Source organism: Colobus angolensis, unplaced genomic scaffold (genome assembly GCF_000951035.1).
Source record: "Colobus angolensis palliatus isolate OR3802 unplaced genomic scaffold, Cang.pa_1.0 Scaffold131, whole genome shotgun sequence".
Taxonomy (NCBI): Eukaryota; Metazoa; Chordata; class Mammalia; order Primates; family Cercopithecidae; genus Colobus; species Colobus angolensis.
Window position 1 is genome coordinate 2,240,796 of NW_012114364.1, and position 13,937 is coordinate 2,254,732.

At 35.1% G+C, this 13,937-nt stretch overlaps 2 protein-coding genes across 2 annotated transcripts in view; one reads left to right on the forward strand and one right to left on the reverse strand.

Moving 5' to 3' along the window:
* Positions 1-5,762, forward strand: part of ERGIC2 (ERGIC and golgi 2) — a 43,336-nt gene extending 37,574 nt beyond the window's left edge. Inside the window, exons 12-14 of the mRNA XM_011934102.1 lie at positions 754-916; positions 2,241-2,323; positions 2,806-5,762. Coding sequence (XP_011789492.1) covers positions 754-916; positions 2,241-2,323; positions 2,806-2,868 — 309 coding nt within the window. The 3' untranslated portion in view covers positions 2,869-5,762. The remainder of the gene's footprint in view (positions 1-753; positions 917-2,240; positions 2,324-2,805) is intronic.
* Positions 5,763-8,453: 2,691 nt separating this feature from the next.
* FAR2 (fatty acyl CoA reductase 2) overlaps positions 8,454-13,937 on the reverse strand; it is a 195,935-nt gene continuing 190,451 nt past the window's right edge. The window contains exons 11-12 of the mRNA XM_011934101.1: positions 11,305-11,432; positions 8,454-10,392 (exon numbers count right to left, since the gene is read on the reverse strand). Of these exons, the coding sequence (XP_011789491.1) occupies positions 10,230-10,392; positions 11,305-11,432 (291 nt within the window). The 3' untranslated portion in view covers positions 8,454-10,229. The remainder of the gene's footprint in view (positions 10,393-11,304; positions 11,433-13,937) is intronic.

The following is a 13,937-nucleotide window of genomic DNA, read 5'->3' on the forward strand; positions in this document are numbered from 1 at the left end:
TAGAATCCCAGGGCATTTGATTGTTGAAGGATGTGTTTATAGATAAGGTGACTGAAATAGTTTTTTAACTTAAAAAAGAATGGAGTAACTGGGTTTGGTAAAGTACACAATATGGGGTGGGAGGGAGAGAGCTGACATTAATTAGTCCTGGAACCCAAAGTAAATCATTATTAGTCTTTCATTATGTAGATGCCCTGATCCTTAAAACAGTTTCTACCCTTATAGGTAGTGACAGTATATTTATAACTCAGCATGATATTGAGCATTTTAGAGCTTTAAGACATAGTCACTTTATTGGAAACTTGATCAGTTGGCTTATAAGGTTGTATTGTGCTAGTAATAGGGAAAGGGTTTTGTAATGCCCTACATAAAACTGTTTTAATTTCCCTTGGTAGTAGTTAGCTTCATTATTTGTATTCCTAAAGGTTGCAGTTTAGTTACAGCATGAGGGACATGCCATATATTTGTAAGCTCTTGAGCTCAGTAGAAAACTTGAATCTAAGGTGATCTTTTTGAGGAAAAAAGAATGATTCTGCTCTTTTAATAGTTTCAAAAGCTGATTGCACGAAGAATACAAAATAATTTGTCTCTGAAGAGCTTAGTCTAGCAGGACAGTTCATAAGGAAATGTGGATGTCCTTCTTTTACAATAGGGCTGCAGGGCTTAATATTGAATGTGTGTAAGTAACCAGATGACATGAATTCTGTTTCTTTCTTCCTCCTGTTTCTCCCCTTCCTTTTGCGTCCCTTTTAGGAACGTATCATTAACCATGCTGCAGGCAGCCATGGAGTCTCTGGGATATTTATGAAATACGATCTCAGTTCTCTTATGGTGACAGTTACTGAGGAGCACATGCCATTCTGGCAGTTTTTTGTAAGACTCTGTGGTATTGTTGGAGGAATCTTTTCAACAACAGGTTAACAACCATTTCCTTTTTGTCTGATTTCTAAAAGTGTTGCTTACACTTAAGTTGCTTCTTCTCAAAGGGGCAAGAAGTATACTGATTTTCATGTTTTGGTATTTAAGTAGCTTTTTCTTTAATTACAAAACTCCGAAATTATATTGACTAACCAGTAAACATAACTAATTTCATTGTATTCAATGATGTAAGGTAGATTATATAATGGTGAATTAGAAAGATCCTGGGTATTAACATCAGATTGAACTAGAATTGAATGTAAGTTCTGCCATTTACTTGGTGGTAGCCTGGAATAGATCACCTACCTTTTTTGAGGTTTTCTAATCAGTAAAAGTAGCAATAATAATATATAATTTGCAAGTGTGCTGTAGAATTAAATATGAAAATGCCTACAAGGCATTTAAGGCATTTTATACAGTATGTAAAATCATATGTTACGTACTTTGAATTATGCAATACATGAAACTAGATTTGTAATCAGTGATGTGTTTATGATTTTTGTCCTGAATCCTGGAATAATTCACTAAGATTATTTGTTGAATTGTAATGATGAAAATTGGGAGTTAAGTACAATACAGGAAAAGGAAACAATTCTATTTTCATCTTCAGTCCTTATTCAGTATTAGATGGAGCTGGGTAGTTTATTATACTTAGAATCATGTTTTTAAATGAATGAATAGCTTTTCTTTGGAAATTCTTTGTTAGTACTTCATTTCAATCTATTTAAATTTGTGTTGTTGACATCGTTTATTTTCCAAAATTGTATTGGTTTGGGAAAACCTTGAAAAGATTGTGTTTAGGCCAGGTGCAGTGGCTCACACCTATAATCCCAACACTTTCGGAGGCCAAGGCTGGCAGATCAACTTGAGACCAGGAGTTCCAGATCAGCCTGGCCAACATGGCAAAACCATGTCTCCACTGAAAATACAAAAAATTAGCTGGGCATGGTAGCACATGCCTGTAATCCCAGCTACTTGGGAGGCTGAAGCACAAGAATTGCTTGAGCTGGGAGGTGGAGGTTGCAATGAGCCAAGATTGTACTACTGCACTCCAGCCTGGGTGATGGAGCGAGACATCTCAAAAAAAATAATAATAATAATAAAAGATTGGCATTGATTGTGCTCAGATCATGAATTATGTGGCCTTGTGATTTTGAAAAGAAATCCATTTGTTTTTAAATCTATCTTGATTATTTTTTAACCATAGAAGTGAATAATGCAAACTTCTTTATTTTCTTCCATAATCTATTCCATTATAGTTATTTATTTTTAAATAACAGTTTAGGAAATAATTAAAAGCATAAACTTATTGTTTATTACAGGCATGTTACATGGAATTGGAAAATTTATAGTTGAAATAATTTGCTGTCGTTTCAGACTTGGATCCTATAAACCTGTCAATTCTGTAAGTGGTATAGTATACATGGTGCTGATCTCTAAATCTTAGAATCATTGTTAAGTCTATGGGCCGGTCATGGTGGCTCACACCTGAAATCTCAAGACTTTGGGAGGCCAAGGCGGGAGGATCGCTTGAGTCCAGGAGTTTGAGACCAGTCAAGGCAACATAGTGAGAGCCCCATTTCTACAAAAGATAGAAAAAATTAGCTAGGGAAGGTGCTGTAAGCCTGTAGTCCCAGCTACGTGGGAGGCTGAGGTGGGAGGATCACTTGAGCCTAGGAGGTTGAGGTTGTAGTGAGCTGTGATCGTACCCACACACTCCAGCCTGGGTGACAGAGCAGACCCTGCCTCAAAAAAGATGGAGAGAGAGAGAATAGTAGCCTTTGGTTCCTGGAAAGGATTGCCCAAAATAAAACCTTGTGTTTAGAGGAAAGAGTATAAGGAATAAAACTAATTCTTTGGTCTTTTCTTCCCTCCTTTTCTCTTTAGGTTCCTTTTGAGGATGGCCACACAGACAACCACTTACCTCTTTTAGAAAATAATACACATTAACACCTCCTGAGTGAAGGAGAAAAACTTTTTGCCTGAGACATAAAACCTTTTTTTAATAATAAAATATTGTGCAATATATTCAAAGAAAAGGAAACATAAATAAGCAGAAAACATACTTATTTTAAAAAAGAAAAAAAAGGAAAAAAAAACCCAAACTGAAATTCTATATATGTTGTGTCTGTTACAAATGTCCTAGAAGAAATCTTGCAGCTAAACAGCGAAGAAGCCCAACTGGAGTATTGCTTTGAAGATGACGCCTTCTTATATTTTTACAGCAAATGGGTGGTATCAAAATCAGACATTGCTTCTTGGTGATAAAAAGCCTGAAGGAAATAAGTGAAACTACATCTATGGAAAAAAACAAACATTGAGAAGTGCAAATGTTTGCATCCTTTTGTTTTTAAAAGATATGATGTCAGAATAAAATGTGGAAAACATATGGAAAACCAGTCTAGACTTTAAAGAATTGTGATCAGGTCACATTTTTAATAATAATAAAAAAAAAGAAAAACAGGGACTAGTTCCTATGTTATAGCCATATTAATGTTAAGCCATATTAACAAGACCAATTATCCAGTAATTTGGTCTTAAAAAGTAACTTCTTTGAACTCTGATTATTGACTTATCTAACTGTTAAAGATAGAGTTTTAGAAGACGAAATTCTCACAGAGGCAGGTATGCAGGTGTTATGTAGCAAAGGTATCATTCACAAATAGTGTATAGAATCTTATACAGGGGAAAGAAAGCACTTTTTTGAAAAAAGATGCCAAGTTTTTAATCTAATCATTATATTATTGGTATATTTTGGGGGACATAGGGTGAGTTATAAAAAAATCCACTACTGATGGTGAAAATTATCAGTTTGTAAAACATTAAGAGAAAAATAGGGTATTTTATATATGTGGTGAGTGGAGAACAGGGTAACTTTAAATGACAGTGTAAGGCAAATTTTAAGCCCCACAATCAGATATATCAGATCTGAGTGGTGCCATGTTAAACATTGTCCATTAAACTGTAAAACTGGATTATGAAGTATTTGCATTCAGGGTGTCCTGAATATGATTGATTCTGTATTAGATTGTGTTCTAACTTACTTACTATTACTGTTACTATTTAAGGATTGGTTCTAAATCTTCAGATTATAAAAGATTAAAAATAGTGAGAGGGAGCTATCACACAGGTACTATTAAAAGCTGTATTTGGAATATGTGTGCCAATATCAGTTTTCCTTTTGTAATACTGAATGACAGTAGAAGAATCATCAACTAATCCCCAAAGTTTAAATCATTTAAGGAAATGGGGAAAGAAAATTCCAGGTAAATAACAAGACTGAAAGATTAGATTTAAAATAGTAGTTTTAGAAAGTAGGATATCACAAGTAACAGTTTTTCAAATGGATTTTTTTCAAGATAAATGTATAAAAACAGGATAACCAAAATGAAGAGAAGGAGAAATAGTGATGGGTCTATTTTGCAGTAAAGTTTATGCAGAATGACATTTCGCAGAAAATAACAGAAGCATCATTAAAATATATATATATCATTAAGAGCCATGAAGTGAACTGATGAAAATAAGTGATACACTTTGAAAGATTTTTGCATCCAGAAAATTCTAAATAGTGAATGAGCCTTCTTTAGGTTTTGATTTATTTTTCAGAAGATTATTTCCAACAAAGTTTGGCTGTAAACTAACAGAACATCTATCCACAGGAGTCTTCATAGGAAAGAATTAGAATTTTAGACTGATCGCTGCTCCTTCAAGTATGCTTGTAAGAAAATTCAATCAAGTTTCAGGGCTTTTTCTAAATGGGAGGGAAAACAATATTGATTTAGGATTATTTTCTTTAGAAGTAGATCATTTTAAGTATCATTAAAAAGGATTTTAAAAATTATTTTGATATATATGATTTTTAACTGTTTTCATATTTTCCAAATACCATATTAAAATTATAATTTATCTCCTATGAAAGGAATTTCTTTAAAGCAAAATTCTGCTTTGCCATTGATTTCCATTTTAAAGGTTAAAGGCTTCCATCTGAAACTCCTCAAATAGAGTCAGTGGAAGTATTCCATTTTTGGCAGTGGAAGTATTAAAATTCCAACAAGCCCTTTGGATGATGAAGTTTACCTGCATATTAGGATTTGTTAGGAGTTTTTGGCCTCACCAAGTATTTCTTTTCTATTGCAGAGAGCACTTTACTCGCCTACCTATTATACAACTTTCCCTATGCCTGGAGGTGCCTCCAGAAAGGATACCCTACTTTATTACCCAATTCTCCTATTTGTTTTAGTATTCATGGCGTCTATATGTTTATATTCCAGACTACATATTTAAAAGTCTGAGACCTCAAATTATATGAAATGGATTTTTTAATACTATGCATACATCGACCTATAAAGAAGATTAAATATTTAGGTGAATAATTCCCTGCTGCAGTATTTGTACACTTCAGACTACCTCCTAGGAAAAGCTTAACTTAGTATGACAAAATTCCCTTTTTTTTTTTCTTTTTAAGAGATGGGGTCTTGCACTGCTGCCCAGGCTGAAGTGCAGTGGCACGATCATAACTCACTGCATCCCCGAACTCCTGGGTTCAAGCAATTCTCCTGCCTCAATCTGCTGAGTAGGTAGGACTACAGCCATGCACCAACAGCCTGGCTAATTCTTTTTCATTTATATAGATAGTGTTTTGCTGTGTTGCTCAGGCTGGACTCCAACTCCCGGACCAAGTAATCTTCCCACCGTAGTCTCCTGCATTGCTGGGATTATAGGCATGAGCCACTGCACCTGGCACCCAAGTTACTTCTAGTTTTCATGTTAGATGATTAATATCACACTTTTCTTACACGTTTTATGATCGCATTGAATTTTTATAATTAATTTACTAATGCAAACAAGATTTACAGTCTTTAATACAATCTTAATTTTGGAATTTGTAAAGGAATGACTAAGATCTAATTTTTTTTTTGAAACTGAGTCTTGCTCTGGCTAGGCAGGAGTGCAGTGGTGCAATCTCAGCTCACTGCAACCTCCGCCTCCTGGGTTCAAGTAATTCTCCTGCCTCAGCCTCTCGAGTAGCTGGGACTACAGGTGCGTACCACCAAGCCCAGCTAATTTTTTTGTATTTTAGTAGAGACGGGGATTCACTCTTAGCCAGGATGGTCTCGATCTCCTGACCTCTTGATGAGCCCGCCTTGGCCTCCCAAAGTGCTGGGATTACAGGCATGAGCCACTGCACCCAGACAGATCTAATTTTTTTAATAGTGTAAGAGAGATACACTGTGCATTCCATCTATGTCCTGAGTAATTCAGGTACCAAAAAGTAATTTAATATGAAACTCCTTGAAAATTCAGAGCTTATACTTGAATTCAAGATGCCTATTTTTGGTTGTTTAAAAGTTACTTAAACCTGAGCCTTAGGACCTTTAAAATCTCAGCATGCCTTTTAACCTAGTACTTTTCCTGTTTTGAGCTCTAGCAAACCTTCAGCAAGCCAAGGTGGTAGGTAGCCCTTTTTCAACACTATCAAATAGAGAGGTCACAAGTTGTTTACTACCTTACGGTAAAATGCCCGGATCAAGATCCATGTATCTGCCCATATTATGATGATGCAATCAAAGCATAGTTTTTTTCTACTTTCTGAAATATTTCTTTGATAAAATCACTTTACATTTAAGAGTAGAAAACAGACTGCCTTGGATTTTTTTTTCAACTATTCAAAATACTGAAAATTTTTTTTCAATTTTTTTTGGTGTGTGTGTCTTTGAGAGAAAAGAGAACATAAAATATTTAGTGTTGCAAGCACAAACGTTTGAACTCAATAAATGACAAACTATGAAGCATTTTTTTTTGTCTTTTTAATACTAGGAGAAAATTAATATACCCCCAAATAAGCCTCAGTTCCCATATTTAAACTTTTTTTCTCATAGAAAAGCTACAGGAATTTCAAAATATCACGTTTACATTTGCTTTTCTTCCAGATGGAGCTAAATTGCTATATGATACAGGGTTTATTTTATATTTCTCATATTAAAGATGAAAAAGTGAAAATTGAGTAATTGACTCGAATTTACGTGTATAAATATGTGAACAGTTGAATACAAACAAGATTACAAGCAGTGAAACATTTAAATAGTTATAGCAACTCCAAATAATATTTTGTGTTTCACAAAAGAAGTTAGGTTAACTTTTCAAAATATAACTCGTTTTATACTATTTTAATAAGGAAAGACTATTAAGGATGAGAAGGCATGAGATAAAGTATACATTAGTGAAAGCCATATACTAAAGCAGACCTTCAACAATAGCTCATAACTAATAAATGCTTTGCATTTTGTTTTCAAACAGTTATGTAAATCAATTTGGTGACTTCTTATACTGTACTGACATTTACTTTCTTTAAGGTATTTTTCTGGAATTGACTCAAATTGCCATATCACATCTGGTATTTCTTTTGCAGTTCCAGGTTGGAATCAGTATTTCAAATAAAGTAGGGACACATCTAAAATATTTGTGTATCAGAAAAGGTGTTTCTGGCTATTTAAACTCAAGTTAGGCATCCTTTGCCACAGTAGTATCTCCACTTTGCAGGGCACTACTGTCTCTCAAACCAGTTACATTTGAAAACCAGCAATTAGTAGTCTTAGTTAACTAAAAAAATGTTTTAAGTAATCTAGGCAGTGAGCATTTTTCCACACCTTTATGTGGGATTATGAGAATTGTTACTTCTTACTATAGGCGATTGCTTATGTTCCCAGACATTATTGGAACAGCAGTTCTAGAAGAGTAGCCATGTGGAAATTTACAAGTGATTTTTGTAAACTTTGAAAATTATTGATGTTTTTGGAAACTAGACCGATCTACTTGAATTGTTTATTGTAAGATAACATGCTATTTGGGCATTATTAGACCAGTCTCTACCTTGAGATACTAAGTTAATTAAATGAGGTGTTAAATGGAAAGAATGATGTTAGCTGAAAATTGCAGGAAGTGTTTCTGTGAATTGTGTGCCCATTTGCCTCAACCTTTTCTAGTATTAGTAGCCTCTGGCAGTGACTCTTCAACTCTGTAATACTTGATACTCTATCAGGTATCTTGTGGGTAGAGAATATAGGGATTGCCAGAATTTCTTTTGAAACATAGGTACCTTTTCTTTGTACTTTCCATCCTCTTTTTCCCCTATGTAGAAGGTTATTTCCCACTGCTTTGTTTATATTAGGCATTCAAGTAATTGCGAATTGGTCTTGATATGAAATAGTTATATGCTAGAGATTGCCCTTCATACAGGTACCTGCTTTTACTGCCTAATCATGACAAAAGAATTTTGTGTCATTTATCTGATGCCACAAATAGAAGAATACTCATGTCAAAATAACCCTGTTAATGGTGTTAGAAAAAGTGAAGCATTATGTACCTATAGGTTAATTTATATTCATCTGATAGTTATTCCTGTGATGTGATTTGGTGGAAAGAGTTCTTTGGAAGTTATTTCCTTTTTCTGGGGGTTAGGGGGTGGGATACAGGGGGTGTAAAGGAGGGAGAAGTGCTGCGGTAGTCAGCAGTTAAAGACAACACTAGAAGGGAAGAATTTTAATTCAAATTTTTTTTAATCAAAAGTCAAAATGTGAATACTTGATTAGTGGAGTTATTGAATTGGTGAAACATACAATCAAAAGTGAATTCTTAGAACTATTATTATGTCTTAATCCAGTCCCACTGAGCTATATCTTGATTTCATATTTTTACCATATCTATAGCTTGTATCTTAATTGCTATAACTCAAAAGTACCATATAGACATCTCAAACTAAAGATCACCAGGTGCTTAGTGTCAGAGCTGGGTTGTCTGCTATGGAAAGCCTCTCCCAGAATTTCCATGAGATTGGGGAAGATACTGCCCAGTAGAGTTCCTCCCAAATGCCCTTTATATAGAGCTCAGGAGAATCTGGAATAATACTGGGCTAGATACTGCCCTAGGCCTTGTACACTTAAACTACCTCAATGTGCCTGTCTGAATATTACTCAATTATTCCAGGAAGTGAGCATAAATATAACTGCCATTCGTTGTTAACATTTTATGCCTATGTCATTTTCAGCTAGTTATGTGGTGACTAATTTTAGTCGTTTAGGCCCCAAATAGTGTATTTGAGTAATATTCCATGTTTTTAACATGAAGAAATGCTGCAATCCAATGTACTCATCTCTCAAATATGAGGAAAGTTGGCATAACAGTTACATTATTACTATAGGAATTGGAGAATATATATAGTTTTCACTAGTTTGCATTATACACAAAATAAGAAAACAAAACCTATTTCCTAAACTGAAGAGTCCCTTAGTGAAGTCTATTCACTTTTCTGCTGTATGTTGTACAGTTAACATTGTGCAGGTGGAATCATCACGATACTAGTAAATCCTCTGGTGATCACGTAAGTGCAGTCTTCCCCACTTTGTACCAGAAGCTACAGTTTAAAAGTTCATTTGAAGTTTTGTTTTGCTCAGTGGCAGAGATCAAATGGGACCATCCCTCTCCCTGTTAACCACTCAAATTGAGTCCTGAGTGGGAAAAGATTAAATATAAAGGATTTGGCAACTTTTAGAAGGAGACTCTTGAAAGAAGGTTACCAAGAAAATTGAGGATTAAAAAGATTTAGAATAGCTATCAAATTCAAATTTGAGAATATCAATTTTGACTTAAAAGCATAATACATGAGTCCCCAATGCAAATGTGCTTAATCCCTCACTCTATACATACTTATTTACACTTCTTTTTCCTTTTAAAGAAGTGAATATAGTTAAGAAAAATGTTAAATGTAAACCTACTTTTCTGATTCCCCCACCTACCAAGACTCCAAGGTATAACATGGAAAGAGAGACATTTTCAGTGGGGAATTACTTCTCTTCATTTTTGAGGATATTGAGATCATTCTTCTACTCATCTTGATTTAAAATTTTTCTTTTGGGTACCCAAAATGGTTCCAAGGTTAGTACTGCTTGAGTTCTTTTCAACTTCTGCCATGTATCTTTCCATATTTACTGAGTTTAAATGAATCCTCTCAGGGAGAAAAGAAAAGCTAAATATAGAAAAGTGGGAGTACTTTCACGTTTAATACGCAAGGGCATAAAATAGAATGTTAGGAAACAATTTGGATTTTTTTCCCTAAAATGTAGGTGACTATGGGCTAGTTTACATCCTTCTCTCACTGAAATAAAAATATATAGTTAAGGAATAGGGATGAATACATAAAAGGTGACATTGACAGTTTGGGCATATTCCTTGTTACTTTCTAATCTTGAGAATCACAGTTTGCTGTTTTAGAGGTATCTGAGAGGTTCCAGATAAAAAGCGATGGTGAAATGTTCTTAAACTTTGAGCGTGCTGGATGCCCTAAAGTAGGAGAGGAATTTATAACAGAAGCTTACAATGAAGAACCAGACATTCCGAGCCATCTGAGATCTTGCAATGAGAAGGCGCCAGACGATTAGGAAGAGGGCAGTATTAAAGAGGTAGTGAATATTTCGGAGCCTAGGGAAGAGACAGATATAACCAAAGTTAAAACTACCAGATACCCAACCACATTATCTGAAGATAAATGTGTGTTTTCCTGGCTATGACTGGCAAGTATTAATGTAGTGCTCACAGAGTATTTGGCATAACTTGGCCTTTTGGTTTTTGCATCTTTCATTTCCGCAGCATTCTTGCTGAATAGTCAGATTTCTACCGTATTTCTCTAACTCATTTCTCTTATACCTCTCTCCATTTGAAACTATTTACAAGCATGACTAGCATAATCTTGTAAATATACTTTGATCATGTTACTGCATCATAAATCTTCACTGGTTCTTGTTCATTAGAAGGTAAATTCTAAAGTTCTTGGCTTGCTATTCAAGGTTCCTCCTTCCTGTTGTGCAAGCTACTTTTCTATCCTTATCATCTCTGCACTACAGATCCTCTGCTTCTACCAGGATTATACCAGAGTGCTAGAATTTTGTCCCTCAGAGATTATGACTGAAAGAAATTTAAGGAAGTTGAAAAAAATTGAGGAGGGACTTTTTTCTAGGTTAATAGCATAACCAGGTCTCCTGCCTGATGGGTATTTATATCCCATTATGACAGAGTGTGGTAGAAGAAACAAATTTGGGTTCAAATCTGTCTCTTAGACTTACTGTGCATTACCATGGGCAAGTTATTTGCTGTGTTTAAATCTAAACATCTGTTTCATAGAAATGGAATAACAAAAGTAATACTTGCCTCATAGAGGTGTGGAGAAGTCTAAATGAAACTGTTACAGGCTAGAGTATAGAGTGCAGGACCTGTAATGTCGTAAATGCTCAAGAAATGTTCATTCTTCTCCTTCTCTGCACAAATGTTATGTCTGGTATAAAATCAGATGCACAGTAGGTGCTCAATAAATATTAACTGACTGATTATACTTACCTTTTTAAGTGTTGCTTTGCTTCTGGGATCCCAGCCATATCCTCTTTCAATAAGTATTTTTTAACTCCCAAAACATAATTTTCAATGTATTCCAACCAGTTCAACTGGCGCACATCAAAGTTGAATACCTGAGAGGTAAGAGAGATTATAGATTGCCAGAACTGCAGTGCTGGACAGTCACTTTGTCCAGTTGAGGTTTCTTCTACATAGATGAGTGACCTTCAATTTGGGAGACATAGGTTGAACCTCTCCAAAGGAGAGATTATTTGAGTCACTATTTCAAAGGTGCTGATAATATGGATTACTATTTACATAGGAATATTTAAACGTGGATCAAACACAAACACTTCACATTTCTTGTGAGAGAGATTCAAAGGAAATAGTATTACATAGTCTGGCGAAAGCTTATGGTTGGTTTGGTATATATTTCAGCTAACCATGGAGTAATTTTTAAAAGCGATGGAATAATATGTTAGTGACCAAAACATAAATGATGCAACTTTCCCTTTCCTCTTAAATTCTGGTGTTACCCCCTATCCTACCATCCTTTCCTAGAGCATTACCACTTCATTATGCAGATTACACTTCGGGAAGCAAAGCCTTAAGGAATAAGTTACCATAATTTATATTTAAGAAGAGAGTGGTAGTGAAAGTAAAAAGTGATCACAACATGGGGGAGGAGTAGGGAAGAAGGAGAAGGAAGAGATTGATCTGTTTAGGGAGAGAAATTTTGCCACGTAGAAGACAGATATAGAGAGTGACAATAAAAAAGGATTAAAAATTTTAAGGTATCTTTGAGGAAGAGAAAAGAAAGACACTTGCATGACCAAAAATGTATTCTTTTTTTGGTTTGTTATGAAAAAGCTGGAGTAAAGATTTGAATTGCATTCCGTAGATTTTATTTTTTGTGTACTTTCTTTGAAAATGACGCTGAGCTGACACAGGATCATGAGGTGGCCCAGATTTATATGGTTTACAAATGGAGATAGGATGAGTTCGGAAGAGAAACCTGATAGGTCATTCTTGAGCCATCCAGGGATCTTTTTCAAAATCTCCATATAAAGGGCTTAACTGGAGAAAGGAAGGGAGGAAATGATCTTCAAATATATTAGAAAAAATAGTTTGATTGAATATAAAGAATTTAGGGCACTAAAACCTGTTAGAAAGACTGTCAAGAAGATTCTGGTATCATCTCTGGAAATATTTCAAGTATTAGGTATTCTTGGAGAGTTTGGTATGACCCCGTTATCAAATAACAGATTGCATCAGTGAGTGGATTTGGTTCAATAGGGTTTTATTTGGTGTATTTGGAGAGAATGGCCTGGAAAATGGACTTGTGCTAGCCATTTAAAAAGTCTAATATTTATAAATCTTAGAAAGTGGAGGGTTTGTTTAAGGTGCCTTTGTCCTTCCACCTGGGTACTCTTCTCTTTGGACATACAGCACTCTCAGATCACTTTTTGTATTAATCCCTGGACATTAAAAAAAAAAAAGAGCCTATCTTTAGTGGAGAGTTTCTCTCATGTACAGTGAAGGAGAGTTGCTCGTTACTCTGAACTTACTGAACTTCTGGTGAGGCCTCACTAGGAAGGATTTTAATAACTAAAAAGTCTTAATCTAAATAAATGATGTTCCTAGAACAACAAGAATGATGTTCCTTTGAATGGCACAAAGTAGACATTCAATAAATACTTGCTGAATACATTAATGAATTATAGAATTTTGGTCAAATTAATTTAAATATTAATTTTGAAAGCCAAAATTGTTTCTTTTTTGTTATACAACAATTTCTTCTATTTAGTCTGTATATAAGGTTTATATGAATATGACCAAAGTAAACTCTTAGTTTGATCAAGGCTTAGATGGTACCAAATAAAAGGCATACATTACCAAAACCAAAAAGCCAGTCACCACTAAAGGTCAAGTTAGTTAACTTTAAAACGGCTTCACCATTTTCTGAGAATCTCTTCGGTTTAATTCATAAATTGCATCTTTCCTCCAGAGTCTATATTTAGCTCTGTTTCTCTTTAGGAAATATTACACTTCTAAAGAATGTAATTGAATGTGACATCTTAAAGATTTAGTAGTTCTCTAGGGCTCCTTGATTCTTTCTCCTTTATATGCAAATTAAATGTTATATATTAATCACAGAAAACCATCTTAGAACTCGGAGGGAAGTAACTAAATATTATTAACCCTATTTAACATTCTGAGCATTCAGTAAACATTTAATAATGAGCCCTTTGCTGATTCATTGTCCATATTGCTTTTGGTTTATCCTGTCAACTTGCATGGAGAAACATGACAAGAAATAACTTTTTAAAAGTCATAAATGGGCTGGGCGTGGTGGCTTATGCCTGTAATCCCAGCACTTTGGGAGGTCGAGGTGGGCAGATCACCTGAGGTCAGGAGTTCAAGACCGGCCTGACCAATATCTTGAAACCCCATCTGTACTAAAAATACAAAAATTAGCCGGGCGTGGTGGCGGGCACCTGTAGTCCCCCAGCTACTCGGGAGGTTGAGACAGGAGATGCGCTTGAACCCGGGCGGCGGAGGTTGCAGTGAGCCGAGATCTCGCCACTGCACTCCAACCTGGGCAACAGAGCAAGACACTGTCTCAAAAAAAAAAAAAA